At 43.2% G+C, this 21,004-nt stretch overlaps 1 protein-coding gene across 1 annotated transcript; it reads left to right on the top strand.

Annotated features, from left to right (window-relative positions):
* The first annotated feature begins 2,174 nt into the window (after positions 1-2,174).
* Positions 2,175-15,654, top strand: XBP1 (X-box binding protein 1). The gene is given in 6 exon segments (XM_069754415.1): positions 2,175-2,480; positions 9,231-9,327; positions 12,190-12,315; positions 13,135-13,212; positions 13,215-13,298; positions 13,982-15,654. Coding segments are annotated over 6 exon segments (1,200 nt in total). The 5' UTR covers positions 2,175-2,286; the 3' UTR covers positions 14,603-15,654.
* Positions 15,655-21,004: the final 5,350 nt, after the last annotated feature.

Here is a 21,004-nt window from a genome sequence, read left to right as displayed (position 1 = left end):
AGTCCTTGTGTGGTCGCTGGAGAGCTGTCACACAGACAGCTCTCCAGCGACCAACGATGCCGAAGTCCCCGGGTAACCAGGGTAAACATCGGGTTACTAAGCGCAGGGCCGCGCTTAGTAACCCGATGTTTACCCTGGTTACCATTGTAAATGTAAAAAAAAAAAAACACATACTCACATTCCGGTGCCTGTCACGTCCCCCGGCGTCCGCTTCCCTGCACTCCTCCTGCATCCTGGCCGCCGGCCGTAAAACAGAGCGGTGACGTCACCGCTGTGCTCTGCTTTACGGCCGGCCGGCGCTGACACAGGATGCAGGAGGAGTGCAGGGAAGCGGACGCCGGGGGACGTGACAGGCACCGGAATGTGAGTATGTGTTTTTTTTTTTTTACATTTACAATGGTAACCAGGGTAAATATCGGGTTACTAAGCGCGGCCCTGCGCTTAGTAACCCGATGTTTACCCTGGTTACAAGTGAAGACATCGCTGGATCGGCGTCACACACGCCGATTCAGCGATGTCAGCGGGTGATCCAGCGACGAAATAAAGTTCTGGCCTTCTAGCTCCGACTAGCGATGTCACAGCAGGATCCAGATCGCTGCTGCGTGTCAAACACAACGATATCGCTATCCAGGACGCTGCAACGTCACGGATCGCTATCGTTGTAATGTTGTTCAGTGTGAAGGTAACTTAAGGGGCTTTTCTGTTCTAATTCCATATTTAACATATGAAAAGAAAATCCCATCCATCCACGGTGTCAGACGGTAATAATGGCTCTGGTCTGGAGTTTACTCAGGCCTGGGGTAGGTGCATTATCTGCTCTTACCTCATGCTGTGAAGCTTTTGTATAACCGGTGTGGAAAACTACACAAACCACATTGGAATACAGAGAATTATATTGTTTCCAGTGGTAAAGGCCTCAGACCTGGTGTGAATAGTGCTGAGGATGATATAATATACACCAAGTGGCTTGGAAGTTGTCAGCCTCACCACAGGCACTGCCATCATCAGCTAGGCCATTTCTTAATGTCCGACTTTCATGGTCTGAGGGCACAGCACCCACCGCTCTCCTGAAAACTGAGCCGCCTCATATTCTATTTTATTTCTTTATACACTCTGGATATTTATCCATTTTTTGCATATTTATGGCATGGGTGTATTATGTCCTGTGTTCTCAGGTCCATATGTGTGTATTCATCCACTGAATCTTTTTAAACAGTTGTGAGTCAATATTTGTTAAATACATTTTTTTACTTGGCATATGCTTCAGTTTATTTGTAGGTGGTATGTTATTTTGGAAGCGCCATTTGTGACTGGGTCATTTCTTTTTTGGTTATACTCAGATTCTATGAGTTTATGAAGCCTTTAAGGTCGGGTCAGGGGACCCGCGGTTGGCATGGACCTTGCAGTCAGTAGACGGTCCGTAAAAGCCCCCTGTGCAAGAACAATATATGGGCCCTTTGCAGTCCAAGAGCTCCTCATATGTACAATTTGGAGATGGTATTGGGCCCCCTTACTTTTTCGGCCCCGGTGCGGCTGCCCAGCTTGCACCAATGGTACGTCCGCCCTGGGCCTAATGATGGAATTGTCTTTTGGGGAAATTGACAAGTTCCAGTTGCCTTAACTAATTATGGAGTTGGTGCAAATCAATTCGTACGTCCCGTTCCATCGGTGACGGCAGCGGTCTGTGGATGCGGCCCAGGAGAAGGGGCACCGCTTCATATCTCCGCGGCTCTTCTTTTGATCAACCCGCTGCAACGTCGTGTGACGGACATGTGACATTGTGCCGGGCCGACTAATCAAAAGAAGAGTCACGGATGTCGGCAGAAAATAATCGGTACCCCCTACTCTGTACAGCAACCGCAGACCACTGCCGTGACCGATGGAATGGGACGTGCAAATCAATCTACTAATTATAGGTTTCCACCTGTGTCCAGCTCTTGTCACATTTCAAGGTATAATCAAATAAAAGGATAAGGTGATGGATGCTCTAACTGATTGGATCTGCAGCACAGTCCATAATATCAGCTCTGCTAACACTAGTCCTGAAGAAGGAAGGGCCGGGGTAAAGGTTGCACCCCCACAGAAGGAGTGAGCCGTCCTGTTCTGCAGCGAAACCACCATAGAGCTGCATTGTGCTTATCACGTGACATCACTGGGCTTGCCCAATAGGGAGGGGACACGCACTGTAGCTATGAGTGATTGCAGTGCTCAGTTCAGTGTATAAGGTTGTGCCGGCTTGTTGTCCCCGGTCCTTCTCCCGTCCCCGGTCCTCCCCCAGCACCGGACATGGTTGTCATGGGAGCCCCCAAAGTCATCTTTATCCCTGGAAACCAGTCGGAGCAGAGTGACTGCAATTCTCTGGCGTCCATCATGTTACCCATCCACAGTCCGTCCAGCCCGGAGTCAGCCAGCGGCGATGTCCCCCCGAGGAAACGGCAGCGGCTGACACATCTGACGCCGGAGGAGAAGGCGCTGAGGAGGTGCGGCGACCCCCGTGCTATGGCGGCAGTGGATATGCTGCGTGTGTGTGTATTATATGTACTGTGTGGGGATATAGTGTGTGTATTATATATACTGTGTGTACTGTGTGTGTACACTATGGGGATATAGTGTGCGTATATATATACTGTGTGTATACTATGGGGATATAGTGTGTGTATTATATATACTGTGTGTACTGTGTGTGTACACTATGGGGATATAGTGTGCGTATATATATACTGTGTGTATACTATGGGGATATAGTGTGTGTATTATATATACTGTGTGTATACTATGGGGATATAGTGTGTGTATTATATATACTGTGTGTACTGTGTGTGTACACTATGGGGATATAGTGTGCGTATATATATACTGTGTGTATACTATGGGGATATAGTGTGTGTGTATTATATATACTGTGTGTATACTATGGGGATATAGTGTGTATATTATATATACTGTGTGTACTGTGTGTGTACACTATGGGGATATAGTGTGCGTATATATATACTGTGTGTATACTATGGGGATATAGTGTGTGTGTATTATATATACTGTGTGTATACTATGGGGATATAGTGTGTGTGTATTATATATACTGTGTGTACACTATGGGGATATAGTGTGTGTGTATTACATATACTGTGTGTATACTAAAGAGATATAGTGTGTATATTATATATACTGTGTGTATACTAAGGGGATATAGTGTGTGTTTATTATATATACTGTGTGTACACTATGGGGATATAGTGTGTGTGTATATTATATATACTGTGTGTACACTATGGGGATATAGTGTGTGTGTATTATATACACTGTGTGTACACTATGGGGATATAATGTGTGTGTATTATATATACTGTGTGTATACTAAGGGGATATAGTGTGTGTATATTATATATACTGTGTGTATACTAAGGGGATATAGTGTGTGTGTATTATATATACTGTGTGTACTGTGTGTATACTAAGGGGATATAGTGTGTGTATTATATATACTGTGTGTATACTAAGGGGATATAGTGTGTGTATATTATATATACTGTGTGTATACTAAGGGGATATAGTGTGTGTGTATTATATATACTGTGTGTACACTATGGGGATATAGTGTGTGTGTATTATATATACTGTGTGTACACTATGGGGATATAATGTGTGTGTATTATATATACTGTGTGTATACTAAGGGGATGTAGTGTGTGTATATTATATATACTGTGTGTATACTAAGGGGATATAGTGTGTGTGTATTATATATACTGTGTGTACACTATGGGGATATAGTGTGTGTGTATTATATATACTGTGTGTACACTATGGGGATATAATGTGTGTGTATTATATATACTGTGTGTATACTAAGGGGATATAGTGTGTGTATATTATATATACTGTGTGTATACTAAGGGGATATAGTGTGTGTATTATATATACTGTGTGTACTGTGTGTATACTAAGGGGATATAGTGTGTGTGTGTATTATATATACTGTGTGTATACTAAGGGGATATAGTGTGTGTATATTATATATACTGTGTGTATACTAAGGGGATATAGTGTGTGTATTATATATACTGTGTGTACTGTGTGTATACTAAGGGGATATAGTGTGTGTGTATTATATATACTGTGTGTACACTATGGGGATATAGTGTGCGTATATTATATATACTGTGTGTACACTATGGGGATATAGTGTGCGTATATTATATATACTGTGTGTACACTATGGGGATATAGTGTGTGTGTATTATATATACTGTGTGTACTGTGTGTATACTAAGGGGATATAGTGTGTGTGTATTATATATACTGTGTGTACACTATGGGGATATAGTGTGCGTATATTATATATACTGTGTGTACACTATGGGGATATAGTGTGTGTATATTATATATACTGTGTGTGTATACTATGGGGATATAGTGTGTACTGTATACTGTGTGTGTATACTATGGGGATATAGTGTATACTGTGTGTGTATATTATATATACTGTGTGTGTATACTATGGGGATATAGTGTATACTGTATACTGTGTGTGTATACTATGGGGATATAGTGTGTACTGTATACTGTGTGTGTATACTATGGGGATATAGTGTGTACTGTATACTGTGTGTGTATACTATGGGGATATAGTGTATACTGTGTGTGTATATTATATATACTGTATATGTATACTATGGGGATATAGTGTGTACTGTATACTACGAGGATATAGTATATACTATGGGGATATAGTTGGTACTGAATACCGTATGTGTATACTATGGGATATAGTGTATACTGTGTATATAGTGCGCACTGGAGAAAGGCTATCCTACGGTGAGCATCCCCCCATAGTGTGTGTCAGTGCCTCTGCCCATCCCTGTGATTATGTCTGGTAGACAGTGTGTTGGTTGATTGTATGGAGCCTTCCACAAGTAGCAGCTGCCCTTCCTAGAAGGCTTATCTGTTGTGTGACAGTTGCATAATCTGTCCTAGTACCCTGAGCTGCATCTCCTCACTGTGCTGTGATCTCCCCCCAGAGCTGTGTGATCTCTCTCCCCCCCCCCCCCCCCCTCCCCCGATCTGCGATCTCTCCCCCCCCTACTGCAATCTCCCCCCTGATCTGCGATCATACCTAATCCCCCCACTGTGCTGCATCTCCCCCCTACTACGATCCCCTCCCCCCCCACTGTGCTGGATCTCCCCCTGAGCTGTCACCCAGACATGTGCTGATCTGATCAAGTCAGGATGTTTCCTTCTGATTGTGATTAACTGCAATGTCTGGAAACTTATTAGCCTACAACTGGAATTTTGCTGGTATCTTGGTGGAAATAGTGACATTTTTAGACAGATTGGTCCTTGTCCAGCAGGGTAGGGGTTAAGTGCCTTCCTGTGTAATCCTGATGTTGCTACATTGTAAGTTTTGTGTGTCCTATGGCAGTGTGCTGCTGGCTCCTGGGCACAGTAGTCCTCCTCTCCCCTGCATCCTGCCTTATGGGGGCTGTTGACATTCCAGTAAATGGCCTGCTGTGTGGGAGGATGCTGGCTGACTGGCCTACGTGGCATGTAGGGGAGCTGGCTGGCTTGACGTCACTGAGAGCCATGAATAAATATCTATCTACGGAGTTTAAGCCGATTATCTCTTCCTGGAACTTTTCACTTGCGCAATAAGCGAAATGTCTCAACCGTGTCCGGGCCGGAGCGCTGCGGGCTGTGCTGTACATGATGCATTATTAATGGCCAAACAAGGGTAAAGCTGACACATCAGGGGCATTTTCTACTGACTCCAGTTAAATGTCTCACTCCCTCTTGATTGTCATGTCCGCCCTTTCATTTGTTGGCGTTTAACCTGTTTTTTCTTACCCCGGGATAACCTCTAAATATAGGTGTGCGTTTTACAAGTAGTACGTGTAGATTGTGTACCAAGCCTAAATGTCCCGTGATACCCTCGCAGCTTTGTCAGTTACTTTTCTTTAATCCCCTGAAGGCAAAAATAAACCTGCCGGTGTGGAGAGTGCTGGAGAACACCGGCTCCTCTCCGGGCCCAGAATAACCGCATGGAACTAGCAGCTCACTAGGATGAGGAAATGAGGCACAGACCATCCCCACCCTGAATGCTTCTAGGTCCTTCCGTATGGCCCGGGCGGTTTTCACTCACATTCAGAAACTGTTCAGTCTCCCTGTAGATTTTCATGTCCTTTCTGGGATTTCCTGTCCCTTGGGTTCCTGATGGAATGAATTCTTTAGATCTAGAAAGCTTAGTGTTCCAGGGCATAAATCACGTGGATCATGGCCACTAAGTGCATAGACATCATGACTGTCCTGTGATTTGGAAACACATATTTGTAAATATAAAAAAAGGCAAAAAATGTTCTCCTAGGGAAAAATGGAGGAGGAAAGGAACAATCAGAAGAAAAGTTTAAACTAGTCACCACTTCTGTATTTTTTTTTTTACCCACTCCTGGTTTTGGCTTATAAATAGTGAATGTGGCCTTGAAGACCTCTGTATAGTGGAAGAGGGAGTCTGGTTTCCCATTGTACCAATTTTGTAATGTGTCCCAGTCTGATTTGGTAAAAGACGCGGTGACCATATCAGGAGCTGAGTACCCGTCAGTTTTATTGGTTTATATAAGGCTGGTGACTCAAAAAAACCCCTCCAAACTCCAAACCAAACCTCCACTGTTTGTCCATCAGAAGCTTGACCTCGTCTCTTACGTTATGAACTAACCATTCCCGTGTCTACTGTGCATAGACATTAGTCCCACACTCAAGTTTGTCAGTGACTTGGCCTCTTCCCTAGCTGGGGTTTAGTTTACTCACTCTTCCTGGGTCCAGTGCTGAGTCTACATCGTTGCTCCTGGTGTCTTCATTGTCTTCCATGCTGATGTCATATGAACAGCATTGCAGCCAATAAGTGTGGTCAACGGCTTGTGCCGTAACCTCGGGCAGTGAGCGAAATCCACATAACGCCAGCGCTGAAGACAATAACACACACACTGGGAGCAGCGGCCAAGACTCCGCACTGGACCCGTGTAGGGTAAGTACTGCAGTTTGTTTGTTTTTTTTTCAAACTGCAGATGGGGAAGAGGGGTTTTACAAAACCAGAATACCCCTTTACTGGATCATTTACACTGTGATGTGCAGTGTTAAAGACCGCCGACCAGAAACACGCTTGCTGGTCGTCTAGTAGCTTGTTTACACAGTCCAACTTTCAGATGAGCCCTGAACAATCTGCACCAGATCGCTCAGTGCACATAGGCTGCCATTGCTTTCGGCAGCACAGGTCCTGTTTATACAGGATGATGCACTGCTGAGAATGGTTTGTGCAACCAAAGACTGGAACGCACTTTCATAATAATCATGCAGTGTAAAAAATAATAATTAATAAAATGTTTGGAACAAGTCTTAATAAGGCTGTTTTTACTTAGTCATTAGAGGCCCCATTTGGGCCTTATGGTGGAATCCAGATGAGCCCCCATTACAGCCCATGAGATGGTGTTGGGGACCATCATTTAACAGTTCTTGCACCTTGTATGACAGAGCAGAAATGCTGACATGAAAGGAGCTTAAAGGGAACCTGTCACCCCCAAAATCGAAGGTGAGCTAAGCCCACCGGCATCAGGGGCTTATCTACAGCATTCTGTAATGCTGTAGATAAGCACCCCCCTCCTCCAATGTATCCTGAAAGCTGAGAAAAAGAGGTTAGATTATACTCACCCAGGGGCGGTCCTGGTACGATGGGCGTCGGGGTCCGGGGCCTCCCATCTTCTCACGATGACATCCTCTTCTTGTTTTCACGCTGCGGTTTCGGCGCAGGCATACTTTGCCCTGTTGAGGGCAGAGCAAAGTACTGCAGTGCGCAGGTGCCAGGAAAGGTCAGAGAGGCCCAGCACCTGCGCACTGCAGTACTTTGCTCTGCCCTCAACAGGGCAGACAAAGTACGCCTGCGCCGAAGCCGCAGCGTGAAAACAAGAAGAGGACGTCATCCTATGAAGTTGGGAGGCCCCGGACCGCGACGCCCATCGGATCGGACCACAGCGGAAATGCCCCTGGGTGAGTATAATCTAACCTCTTTTTCTCATCTTTCAGGATACATCAGGGGCTTATCTACAGCCTCCTACTAGGCTAATTGGCATCTTGTGTCAGGTTCCCCTTTATATTGACTCCTCAACACTGAAATTGCGACACCAAGAAGGCAAAGTTGTGTATTTCTGAAAATCACAGGATGAATATGATGTTAATGATGTGCAAATGGTGAAAAATGGAAACAAAATTTCTTGGTTTATTTAGTATATAGTATACACTTATTTACACACCTTGACTGCTATCAGTGAGGTTATTAATGGTTGTATGAGGAAGGTTCTGCCACACTGAATGCTTTTGGGCAAATCATCAAGCTCCACTGCTGGCACCTCCCTTTGCATTTCTGAATATGTTGCTCATATTTAATACTGAATAAATCAAGATGTTTTGAAAATTTTGTTTCCATACTTTTTTATATTTTGCATATCTTTAACATGTCTATTGATCCTGTGACGTTCACAGTTCCACATCTTTTCTTGGTATTTCAGTTTTAGCGTTATTGAGTGTAGATAGGAAGAAACTGGAGAGTAGCGTGTCCTATAAGGGAATTAATATTCTCTCATCATCAACTACTTTACTTAGCCATCTTCTTTGGGGAAAAGCTGGATGACAAGCCATATGGCTGCTGTTGCATTTCTGATTGGTTTCAGCTTGGCTTTCCCATAGTCCTGAATGGATCTGTACAGATACTCAGCATTGGCTAAGGGGCATGTATTACAAGCCGAATATACCACTTTTATTGTATTGACATTGTTCATCGCATTTATAAAGATTATATAAAAATACAATGTTCTTCCCTGTAAAATTCTTGCTTGAGGACTTGTCCTTGAGCCTTTCTGCACGGTGCGGCCCTGGTCTGGGTATATGCCATCTGTTTTTCTCTTACTCAGCAGTATCATTAAGCTGATGCAATCCTGTGTAATTTTTCCATTAGACATGAAGGTACTTGCTCCTGATATGACGCTTGGATTACACGTTGTGTGCTGGAATTGGGGCCCAGTCTATTTCCTATCCTTTAGCCTGCTAGATATTCCCTTGTTACCTGTAATTACAAAGTAGACACCTACACCCCGCAGACATTTTATCCTGATGTGGATTGCTTTCATCGTCTGAACGTTCAGCTCCTTATCACAAACTTAATATATACCGTATTTGTATTTTAATAGGAAATTAAAGAACAGAGTGGCAGCTCAAACAGCACGTGACAGAAAAAAAGCCAGAATGAGCGAACTGGAGCAGCAAGTGTTGGATCTGGAGCTGGAGGTAATGTACTGCTTTTCTTGTTTGTCTTTAAGGGATTTTCCATTTGTAGATTTTTTTTTTTGTAAAAGTTCTCTACTCACCTGCCCTGGGTCCAGCTCTGATTTTCCACTGTGGGACCCAGTGTCTGTTATTGTCCGCAGCGCTAACATAACTTTGACAGCGTGGCAAATCACTGAGCGGCTTGTGCAGTCTTTAAAGGCAGGGCCACTGAACTGACTGATTGGCTGCAGTGCTGTCGTGATGTCAACGTTGCTGACAATAACAGATATCCTGGTAGTAGCGGCAGGTACTCAGCACCGGACCCAGGGAGGATGAGTAAAGAACAATTTATTTGTTTAAAAAAACCTATAAAGAACGTTCTGCTTCTTTAAAACTCACCACCGTTTATCAGCAGATACTACTAAATAGCAGATATATAGTTCATTTTTCGAAAGTGTGCGCTATGTGAGCATTTACAAAGTCTACAGTCACATAGAGTGACTGCAGACGTGTATTTTAAGGACGGATTACACCTTTCAGGTACATATCGCACCCTGCCTGCAACAACCCTATAAAAATATTAAAAAATGTCACCTCTTGGTCTTCACTTAGTAATATTACATGTAAATAAATATCTCAGCTTTCACATATTAATCCAGACCAAAAAGAGAAAAAAAGTAAGCAGCACCGCTCAACTTATCAGAGAAAATCAGCTTAATGTGAGAAATTCCTAAACAATGGTAGTCCGATCGAGAGACAGGAGGTGCTGGCGTGAAACAAAATGTCCATGTAATCCAAAGAAGGTAAAAGAAATGCAATAGCACTCACCGATCTGTGACAGTTTAAACGTCCTTTATTAGAACATGCAGCGAGCAATCTTCACGGCTCAAGGGAGGGAGTGAGAGGAGGAGTGCGACAGGCAAGACGACCATATTAATGCCTTGCACATGTCACCTGGAAAACTGTTGAGGGCCCTACTGAACCCCCCTCCATATGCCTTCCATTCCAAATAGAGATTTACAGTGGGTACGGAAAATATTCAGACCCTTTAAAATTTTTCATTCTTTGTTTCATTGCAGCCATTTGGTAAATTCAAAAAAGTTATTTTTTTTTCACATTAATGTACAATCTGCACCCTATCTTGACTGAAAAAAAACAGAAATGTAGAAATGTTTGCAAATTTAATTAAAAAAGAAACTGAAATATCACATGGTCATAAGTATTCAGACCCTTTGCTCACACACTTATATTTAAGTCACATTCTGTCCATTTCCTTGTGATCCTCCTTGAGATGGTTCTACTCCTTCATTGGAGTCCAGCTGTGTTTAATTAAACTGATCGTACTTGATTTGGAAAGGCACACACCTGTCTGTATAAGACATCACAGCTCACAGTGCATGGCATACCAAATGAGAATCATGAGGTCAAAGGAACTGGCCAAGGAGCTCAGAGACAGAATTGTGGCAAGGCACAGATTTGGCAAGGTTACAACAGAGTTTCTGCAGTACTCAAGGTTTCTAAGAGCACTGTGTCCTCCATAATCCTTAAATGGAAGAAGCTTGGGACCACCAGAAGTCTTCCTAGACCTTGCCGTCCAGCCAAACTGAGCAATCCTGGGAGAAGAGCTTTGGTGAGAGGGGTAAAGAAGAACCCCAAGATCACTGTGGCTGAGCTCTAGAGATGCAGTAGGGAGATGGGAGAAAGTTCCACAAAGACAACTATCACTGCAGCCCTCCACCAGTCAAGGCCTTTATGGCAGAGTGGCCCGACTGGACGGAAGCCTCTCCTCAGTGCAAGACATATGAAAGCCCGCATAGAGTTTGCTAAAGAACACATTAAGGACTCCCAGACTATGAGAAATAAGATTTTCTGGTCTGATGAGACTAAAATAGACCTTTTTGTTGATAATTCTAAGCGATATGTGTGGAGAAAACCAGGCACTGCTCATCACCTGGCCAATGCAATCCCAACAGTGAAACGTGGTGGTAGCTTCATGCTATGTGGGTGTTTTTCAGCTGCAGGGACAGGACGACTGGTTGTCATTGAAGGAAACATGAATGCGGCCAAGTACAGAGATATCCTGGATGAAAACCTTTTCCAGAGTGCTCTGGACCTTAGACTTGGCCAAATATTCACCTTCCAACAACACAATGACCCTAAACACACAGCTAAAATAACAAAGAAGTGGCTTCAGACCATTCTTGATTGGCCCAGCCAGAGCCCTGACCTAAACCCAATTGAGCATCTCTGGAGAGACCTGAAAATGGCTGTCCACCAAAGTTCACCATCCAACCTGACGGAACTGGAGAGCATCTGCAAGGAAGAATGGCAGAGGATCCTCAAATCCAGGTGTGAAAAACTTGTTGCATCATTCCCAAGAAGACTCATGGCTGTACTAGCTCAAAAGGTGCTTCTACTCAATACTGAGCAAAGGGTCTGAATACTTGTGACCATGTGATATTTCAGTTTTTGTTTTTTAATAAATTGCAAAAATTACTACATTTGTTTTTTTTCAGTCAAGATGGGGTGCAGAGTGTACATTATTGAGGAAAAAAAATGAACTTTTTTGAATTTACCAAATGGCTGCAATGAAACAGAGTGAAGATTTTTAAAGGGTCTGAATACTTTCCGTACCCACTGTAAATGAATATTACAGAAATAAATCAGACATTCTTCATCAGTCACCTTTTTGCTATTCTTCTCCTACAACCATTGCTTGTAGCGGCTAACTCTAATATGGGGCACTATAGGTGACATGTAACCATTGTAATCTGGTGTGTTCCCGTACATCCTCTGTGCACATGTTCATGAGGCATTGTTTCAGAATTAGTAATCTATACTGAGCTAAAAAATAAAATTAATGTTTTTGGTTTGTTTTTCTAGAATGAGAAACTCCTGATCGAAAATAAGCTTTTACGAGAAAAGTCGCATGGCTTGTTAACTGAAAACCAAGAACTACGACAGAGATTGGGCCTTGAAGCCCTGGAGGTGAAAGACGAAGAAGTTGAGGTGATTATCTAGGCCATGAATGGAAGCTTGCGTTTTCCCTTTTCTGTGAAGGAAGTATAGACAACATTACAGTGCCATATCCGGTGCCCATATGACAAGAATGTGACTATTCCTCCGCAGGAAGGCTTTTACTAAGCACACTGCTGGGTTTAGAGAAATCTCCTAATCTGGTTGTAGGAAATCTCATACTCTTAGCCTGTTGCTAGGAGCAGGAGAGATTGGGCTGTTTCCTGCAGTGGATTTCAGTATGTGGAACCTGTAGAACCAGCTGTAGGTTTGTCTCCAATGTGCAGAGGATGGGGAAAATGTTCACACGTCAGTCTCTCTTACAACATATTGTGCAAAGGTGGAGTGTTAAAATGAAGTAAATCTTTTATTATTTGAGAACAGCCCCAGGCAATCATCTGCTTTATTTGCTGTGCTCCTTTGTCACACAAGCTGGACGTCTAGATTCCTCTTGCTTCCTTGAATTAGAAGGAAGTCGATTTCTTTCTGCATGAAGTTACTCGAGTAACCAAGACCTGTCATTCGTTAGTTTTGCATACAATGCAAGGTGTGAGGAAGTTTTCCATAAAAGACATGAACGATTTCATAACATGTCAAAGCAAAAACTTAGGCGTATGCCGGGGTTGTCCTTTCTTCATTCTGTAAGCTTCTCACAATCCAAAACTAGAGGAACAATGCTATTTTCCACTTTGTGGTTTCTTTGGATTTTAAAATACAAGTTATTCAGAGGAAATGTCTAGCTTATCACCAGTGTCCTGTCGGTTTTGCTCCAGAAAGTCATTTTGTGCCTTAAATGTGTCAACTCTTCGGTAGGTTCTGACACAGTCCAGAGAAGATGAGGTCAGGCCGGTGACCGGGTCCGCTGAGTCCGCAGCACTCAGACTATGTGCCCCTCTGCAGCAGGAGCAGGCCCAGATGTCTCCGAACTTGACCATGTCTGCATGGATTCTGACAGCCCTGATTCTTCAGACTGTGAGGTGAGCACCCAAGGGCTCTTTTTTAAAAAATAACCTGTACCTGTCATAAATGCCTTCATTTTTTTCATTAAGTTATGGTATCTATAGAAGGAACAGGCTAATATAATGCAGTAGGGGCAGATGCCCTCTAGTTAAAATTAAGGGTCTCCTTGGAGGTTAGTAGCACATTCACTTGCTTTATAGATATTTCCAATATTTCTGCATATTTTGACTTTACCATTTTCCTGTGAAGAGTAATTATTAGTGTGACAGCATTCCCCCTTGTATAATGGTCACTATTTGCTATGTGTGGATATAGCTCTCACAACTGTCGTGGGACTTCCTCATTGCAGTAACAGCCCCCCCGACCTTGCCATGGTCCAACTGTTCTGCTTTTGCTAACTGGTTCTTTTTGTGGAAGGATACACATAGGCTATCAAGCAAGAACAACAAACAGACTGCTAAATCAATAAAAGGATTAAAACAATAAACCATTTAGAAGGTCACTTAATCTGCTACTGAACAATTGAATGACCTTTTAAGATGCTAGAAAGCGCGGAATATTGAAGCAATGCCAAATAAAACATAAGAATATTCTTCACAGATGCAGAACAAATGTGATAATGGTGAACAATTGGTACATTGTCTTGGAAGTTTTATAATTTTTAGATTCTGTTGTTAATTATTTAATTTTTGTTTTTCAGTCTGATATCTTGCTGGGCTTATTGGAAAGCCTGGACTCAGACATGTTGCTTACCTATGAAGAAAACTTGTCTTGGAACCAGCAAGAAATTAAAGAAGTCGAATCAGATTCCATACCCTCCGCCCCATCTTCTCCTTTGGGGACCCCATCAATCAAGCTGGAGGCCATTAATGAACTGATCAAGTTTGATCATGTCTACACAAAACCTGTTTGCTCAGAGCAAGACTCCGAAATAGGAATTGAGACCAACATTGTTATTAAAACGGAAGAAGCATCTTTAAATCCTTCCTGTATTGCCCCCATCAATGTGAAGCAGGAATCCCAAGAAGATGACGTCCCACCTGTCGTTGACACACAGAGCTTTTTGCTCTCAGCCGAAGACATTGTGGAAAAACCAGCAAGCCTTCTGGAGACAGGCAGTGACTCTGGGTATGAGGGCTGCACATCACCCTTAAGTGATATGTCCTCTCCCTTGAACTCTGATCAGACATGGGAGGACTCTTTTACCACCGAACTTTTCCCTCAGCTTCTCAATGTCCACATGCACCAGTCCTGTTCCCCTCTTGGCGACCCCACTCTTTTCTGGAACCCCAGTCCAGACTTTGATGATGAATCCTTTTGAATGTCTTTTTCTGTTCTCCAACTGCCACAAATGGACTATTATTTATCTCCATATCAAAGTTTGTATTTTTATGATAAAGATTATATTACTAAAGTATTGTAAGGTCAAAACTCTAAAAGCAACATGTATGTGCCATCCAACTTCTAATGAAGTGGGCTTACGTTGCTTGTAAAACCCATAATAACCTCTCACTATGATGTGCGTTCCCAGCAAATTCTTGACAATGTAATGTGTAGTAGTAGACGTTGTGCAACTAGCGTTTGCTCTAGAGGGTTCACTTCTGACCAGGTTTTTCCACTAGTTGTAATACAAGAACAACCTGCTACCAAATCTGAGGGTTTAACTGAATATCTAAGCCACATCTAATCTGTGAAAAGTACAGCACTGGCAGTTCTGTCTCTGCTTCCTGATAAGCAGCTTGATAGGGCAGCTGGCTATATGCCAGCATTATATTAGTTTCCTGCTCAGAGTTAAACCTGCTGGCATCTTTGTCATGCAGAGTATTCAGGATAATATGCAAATATCACATTATTATTGCCTGACAATGGTGGAAATATGACCTGTGGTCATCATGTCAATATAAAACCTTGGACCTAAGAACCAGCACCCCACCAAACATGTCCGCATGTTGCGTGGCTCAACAGGGAAACATTTTGATTGTAATTTCACATTGATACATTTCATACAGGTATAATATCCACACATCGTCCCAAAACTTTTTATGACGTTTTTACCTTGTTTCCCATTTGTTGCCTTCTTGTTAAAGGCAGATTTTCTTTTTTTTTTTTTCTTTTTTACTTTGTATGACTTTATTCTTTGTATATAGATTAGTCCTGCAATAGGGGTAGCAAGCTTTTTAATGAAAGTCAGCAATTTAAAGAAGTTCAATTGCCCCTTCCCAGCTCAAATCTATATTTTGTGAAATTTACTGTGTAAATGAATCCATTAGGTTTATACTTCCCTGAACCCTCCGCCCCCTCTGCTCATCTTAGATTTAAGTTGCTTCCTCCATTTTAATATTTAAAAATATATTAAAGAAAACAGAATACTTATTTTGTGTTTTGTCTTTTACGCTATTTTCATGGGGCCTTTTTTGTGTAATTATGGTTCTGTTTCCTCACTATCAAAAAATGGTGATTAGCTTAAAGGTAACCTGACAGATGATGTGTGCTGCCTGATCCATGGGTAATGTGTATCAGACACTGGCTATATGATTTTAGACAGGTATGTTTGACTCTGAGATGCTGCGGTGTTTGGCTATGTGCACACGTACAGGTTTTTTCGCTTTTTTTGCGCTAAAAACGCTATAAAAACTCTAAAAACACATACATTATGCATTCTATCATTTAGAATGCATTCTGCATGTTTTGTGCACATGGATGCGTTTTTTTCCGCAAAAAAACGCATCGCGGTAAAAAAATGAGCATGTTCATTATTTTTGGGGATTTTCTGCGTTTTTCCCGCAATTCTATGCATTTGGGAAAAAACGCACAAAAAATGCGTCAAAATCGCGGTAAAAACGCATGCGGATTTCTGGCAGAAATGTCCGGTTTTTGTCAGGAAAATTTCTGCATGAAATCCTGACGTGTGCACATACCCTTTCAGAGGAAAAGCATACTTTAAAAGTCACTTGGGATCAAGCCACGCGGGAGACTAGTAGGACAGGTGGAGGCTTCTCCATGTCCTCTGCCAGGTCTCTCCATATACATACACACGCACGCACACACACACACACACACACACGCAGAGACCTGTCACTCCAGGCAAGCAAGCCGGAAGAAGCCACTGGGGATTTGCCTGTCTATTTTCCCATGCAGCTGTGTCCCCGACAGCTCTAAAAGAATGTTTTTCTCTGAAACGCAGCAGCGTCTCAGAGTTAAACATGTATGGCAGTTACGCTACGTTCACATTTGCGTCTTTGGGCGCAGTGTCGTCGACGCAACGCAAAACGCATATACACAACGCAGCGTTTTTTGACGCATGCGTTGTCCTCAAATGCTTTTACTGTCTAGACACTTCATCAATGGGTTTTTCTCAAAAGGCGCATGCATTGTACAACGCAGGTCAACGCAGGCACCTGCGCCCTATGCGTTTATCATAGACACTAATGTGTTTTTTTTACGCATGTACGACGCAAGTGCGTTAGATGCGTTTTTGATTGGAAATTTGGCGCAGGCAAAATGCTACATGTAGAGTCGCCCGCGCCCTGTCTGGTGCGCCCAAATGATGCATGTGTCGTACAGCGCATCACAATGCATACCGGCGCATGTCCATGCGCCCCCCATGTTAAACATAGGGGTGCATGACGCATGCGTCGGTATCCGTCGACGACGCTGCGCCCAAAGACGCAAATGTGAAGGTAGCATTCCATGTAAGTTATACAGTCAGTGTCTGATACAGCCCGATCCATTGTCACAAGGGTGGCACGTCCCACTGGGACACCTGGAGTTAGAAGGGTAATGAATCGCAGGTTCTCTTTAGAGACCACTTGATTTGTGTCCTATTTTAAATGGATATCTTTTCCATCAGTGCTGAAAGGGTTAAGGACTCTTTCAATACTGGCTGGGAACATACAGTTTGTTGCTCTCAGCTGCAGATGCTGATATATTTCTATTTAGTTTGTTTATTCCTCCATTTCTCTATCTTCCTCCCTATTTTTGCTGAGTGTTTTGTATGATGTTGGTTTTCCATTACCCTTCTATATCTTTGAGTCTTGTTTTCCTTACATTTCTGTACCATGCTTCATGGGGTGGGGGAGGGGACAGATGAGGGTTTATCAGGAGCATAATAAAGTTGGAGACCAAGTATTCTCTACCATCAAGAGTACCCCTGGGACAAAGATAATTAGGGTCCCAGTTCCAGGGACAGTTTTAGGCCCCTCTCCCTTACTTCAGACTGTCACATCATGACATTTTCACCAGCCCCAAATTTTGGATCTTGTTATGGATCCCATCGCAGTTCTTGCAAAACAATTGCAGGGTCGGTCGCTTGAACTCTCAGACCTGCAATCTAGGGTCGCGCAGCAGCAGACTATTGGTCTGAAGGGCAATCAAGCTGAACTTAAACTTAAGGTGGCCCTCCCGGATAGGTTTTCTGGGGGCGGGATGAATTTGTTGTGTTCTGTGAAGCTTTATTTTAGGCTTTTCTTCGCGATCATCTGGGAGTGAGGAGCAGTGGGTTGGTATTGTTATTTCCCTCCTTCAAGGAGATCCTCAATTCTGGGCCTTTTCATTTCCATCATACACGCTGTCTCTCCAGTCGGTTGATATTTTTTTTTGCAGCACTAGGCCTCGTGTATGATGATCCGGACCATGTCTCCCTTGTGGAGTCTAAGCTACGGAAGCTCCAGGGAGACCGGCTAACTGAGGAATTTTGCTCAGAGTTCCGTAGATGGACTACTGACACCCGGGGCAACGATCCAGCACTCAATTTTGTTAGGGCCTGTCTGAAAAATTAAGATGCATTTGTGCTTTACGAAATTCCTGAGTTGGAGGCCACCATGGCTCTGACCTTACGTATAGATAGAAGCCTTAGGGATAGACCCATTGTGACTCCGCCCTCTATGGTACTCCCTAAAACCAAAGTTCTCCCTGTGTGTTCTGAAGAACCAATGAAGTTAGGAAGTCCTCCCCTCGGTATGAGACTCTTGTGGATTGCCGCAAAAGAGGTTCTGTTTTTATCTGTGGTCAAAAGGCTAATTTCTGTGGTCAAAAGGCTAATTTCATTGTGGTCTGTCCTTTTTCACCAAAGCACAAAAAGTACTCTGAAATCTTCTAACCCCAGGGTTGGGTGGAGGATTACAACCTGGGTGCATACCTCTAACGCACAGGAGCTAACTCCCAAGGCACAGGTAGATGGAATTGCCAGGTAATAACGTACAGCTGCTACAGGCTGGCACGGCAGGTGCAGGTGGGTTCGGCTGATATACAGATTGGCATGACGGGGGCAGGCGGGTCTGGCTGATATACAGCTCTGGCAACAATTAAGAGACCACTGCAAAATTTTTAGTTTGTCTGATTTTTCACTTTATGGCTATGTGCACACGTGTTTGATTTACTGCTGATCCGCAGTGTTTTTTTCCGTGCAGAACCGCATTGTACCGCAGTACAATGTAAATCAATGGAAAAAAATGCTGTGCTAATGGTGCGGAAAATTCCGCACAGAAAACACTGCGGATTAAAAGAAGGAGCATGTCACTTGTTTTGTGGGGATCTGCAGCTTTTCTGCACCCATTCCATTATAGAAATCCACAGGGGTAAAAACGCATGAAATCCGCACAGAATCCGCAGGAAAAACGCACAAAATCCGCAAGAAAACCACATCAAATCTGCACCTGCGTTTTCTGCCAAGAGATGAAGAATTCGCACAGAAAATTCCAGAGGCAAATCCGCAACGTGTGCACATACCCAATAGGTATATTTTTTAGTAAATTGTTCTTTTATTTTATAAACTACTGACAACATGTCTCTGAAGTTCCATGCAATACATTTTGTATTTATTTTCTGAAAATGAGAAATGGTCAAAATACCCTGCAAAAAATGCATTGCTTGCAGATCTCAAATAATGCAAAGAAAAACAAGTCCATAATCATTTAGAACAACAATATGCAAATTGTCTCTTCAGAGAGGAAGAGGACTAAAACTCTAGTGCCACCTATTGGAAGTAGCAATCCTAGCAGTCAATGTCGACCCTTTAACGAGCCTTGTCACATGACTTAGGATAATGGCCAAACCAGAATCTCAATTTGCAGACACTGTGTTTCGGGGTACTGCCCCTCGTCAGTGCAAAGTGGAGGTCTGGTTTGGCTGATTGAGAGGCGTCTGACCAGGATCAAAGAAGTATCGTTTCTCCTTGGTGGCACTAGAGTTTTAGTCCTCTTCCTCTCTGAAGAGACAATTTGCATATTTCCCAGAGGAGCATTGCTTATCATGTCACTCTCTGCAAGGAGAAACGATACTTCTTAGAACAACAATACTAATGTTTTATCTCAGGAAGAGTTCAGAAATCAATATTTTGTGGAATAACCATGATTTTTAATCACATTTTTCATGCGTCTTGGCATGCTTTCCACCAGTCTTTCACACTGCTTTTGGGTGACCTTATGCCACTCCTGGTACAAAAATTTAAGCAGTTCTTTGTTTGATGGCTTGTGACTATCCATCTTCCTCTTGATTACATTCCAGAGGTTTTCAATGGGGTTCAGGTCTGGAGATTGGGCTGGCCATGACAGGAATTTGATGTGGTGGTCCTTCATCCACACCTTGATTGACCTAGCTGTGTGGCATGGCGTATTGTCCTGCTGTAAAAACAGTCCTCAGTGTTGGGGGACATTGCCTGATCAGAAGAAAGCAACTGTTTTTCCAGGATAACCTTGTATGTGGCTTGATTAATACGTCCTTCGCAAAGAACAACTTGCCCAATTCCAGCCTTGCTGAAGCATCCCAAGATCATCACCAATCCTCCACAAAACTTCACAGTGGGTGCAAGACACTGTGGCTTGTACGCCTCTCCATGTCTCCGCCTAACCATTAGATGACCAGGTGTTGATCTGGGGATTCTTCAGCAAGGCTGGAATTAGGCAGGTTAATCTTTGCGAAGGACGTATAAATCAAGCCGCATACAAGGTTATCCTGGAAAAACAGTTGCTTCCTTCTGCTCAGGCAATATTCCCCAACTCTGAGGATTGGTTTTTCTAGCAGGACAATGCACCATGCCACACAGCTAGATTATTCAAGGTGTGGATGAAGGACCATATTGTATTTTGTGGATGTGTTCACAGAAAGAGGTGCCAGGAACTGCCTCCCACCGTGTGTATGATTGTCCCGTAAACTTGCTCCCTGGAGCAAAATTACAATCTGTCTGCCCCTGAAAGGCAGGCTGTGAAAGAATACATCTCTGAGAGTCTTGCTAAGGTACATATTAGACTCTACTCTTCGCCCGTAGCAGTGCAGTTCTTCTTCATTAAGAAGAAAGACAGGGGCCTGCGTCCCTGTTTAGAATTTCGTTGAGTTAAATCAGATTACTATTAGAGACCCATATCCCCTCCCACTCATTCCCAACTTATTTAATCAGATTGCTGGGGCAAAATGATTCTCTAAGGCTACTTTCACACTTCCGTCTTTTGTCCTCCATCGCAATCCGTCGTTATGGGCAAAAAACGGATCCTGCAAATGTGCTTGCAAGATGCGTTTTTTTGCCCATACACTTGTATTAGCGACGGATGGGCACACGTCGCATCCGTCGTGCGACAGATCTGACGTGTTTTGGCGGACGCGATGCACAAAAAAAGTTCAATGTAACTTTTTTTGTGCGACATGTCCGCCATTTTCGACCGCGCATGCGCGAGCGAAACTCCGCCCCCTCCTCCCCGGACTGCAGAATGGGCAGCTGATGCGTTGAAAA

Source organism: Ranitomeya imitator, chromosome 1 (assembly GCF_032444005.1).
Source record: "Ranitomeya imitator isolate aRanImi1 chromosome 1, aRanImi1.pri, whole genome shotgun sequence".
Classification (NCBI taxonomy): Eukaryota; Metazoa; Chordata; class Amphibia; order Anura; family Dendrobatidae; genus Ranitomeya; species Ranitomeya imitator.
The sequence above is the reverse complement of the archived record's forward strand: the minus strand, read 5'-3'. Positions and strand labels throughout refer to the sequence as shown.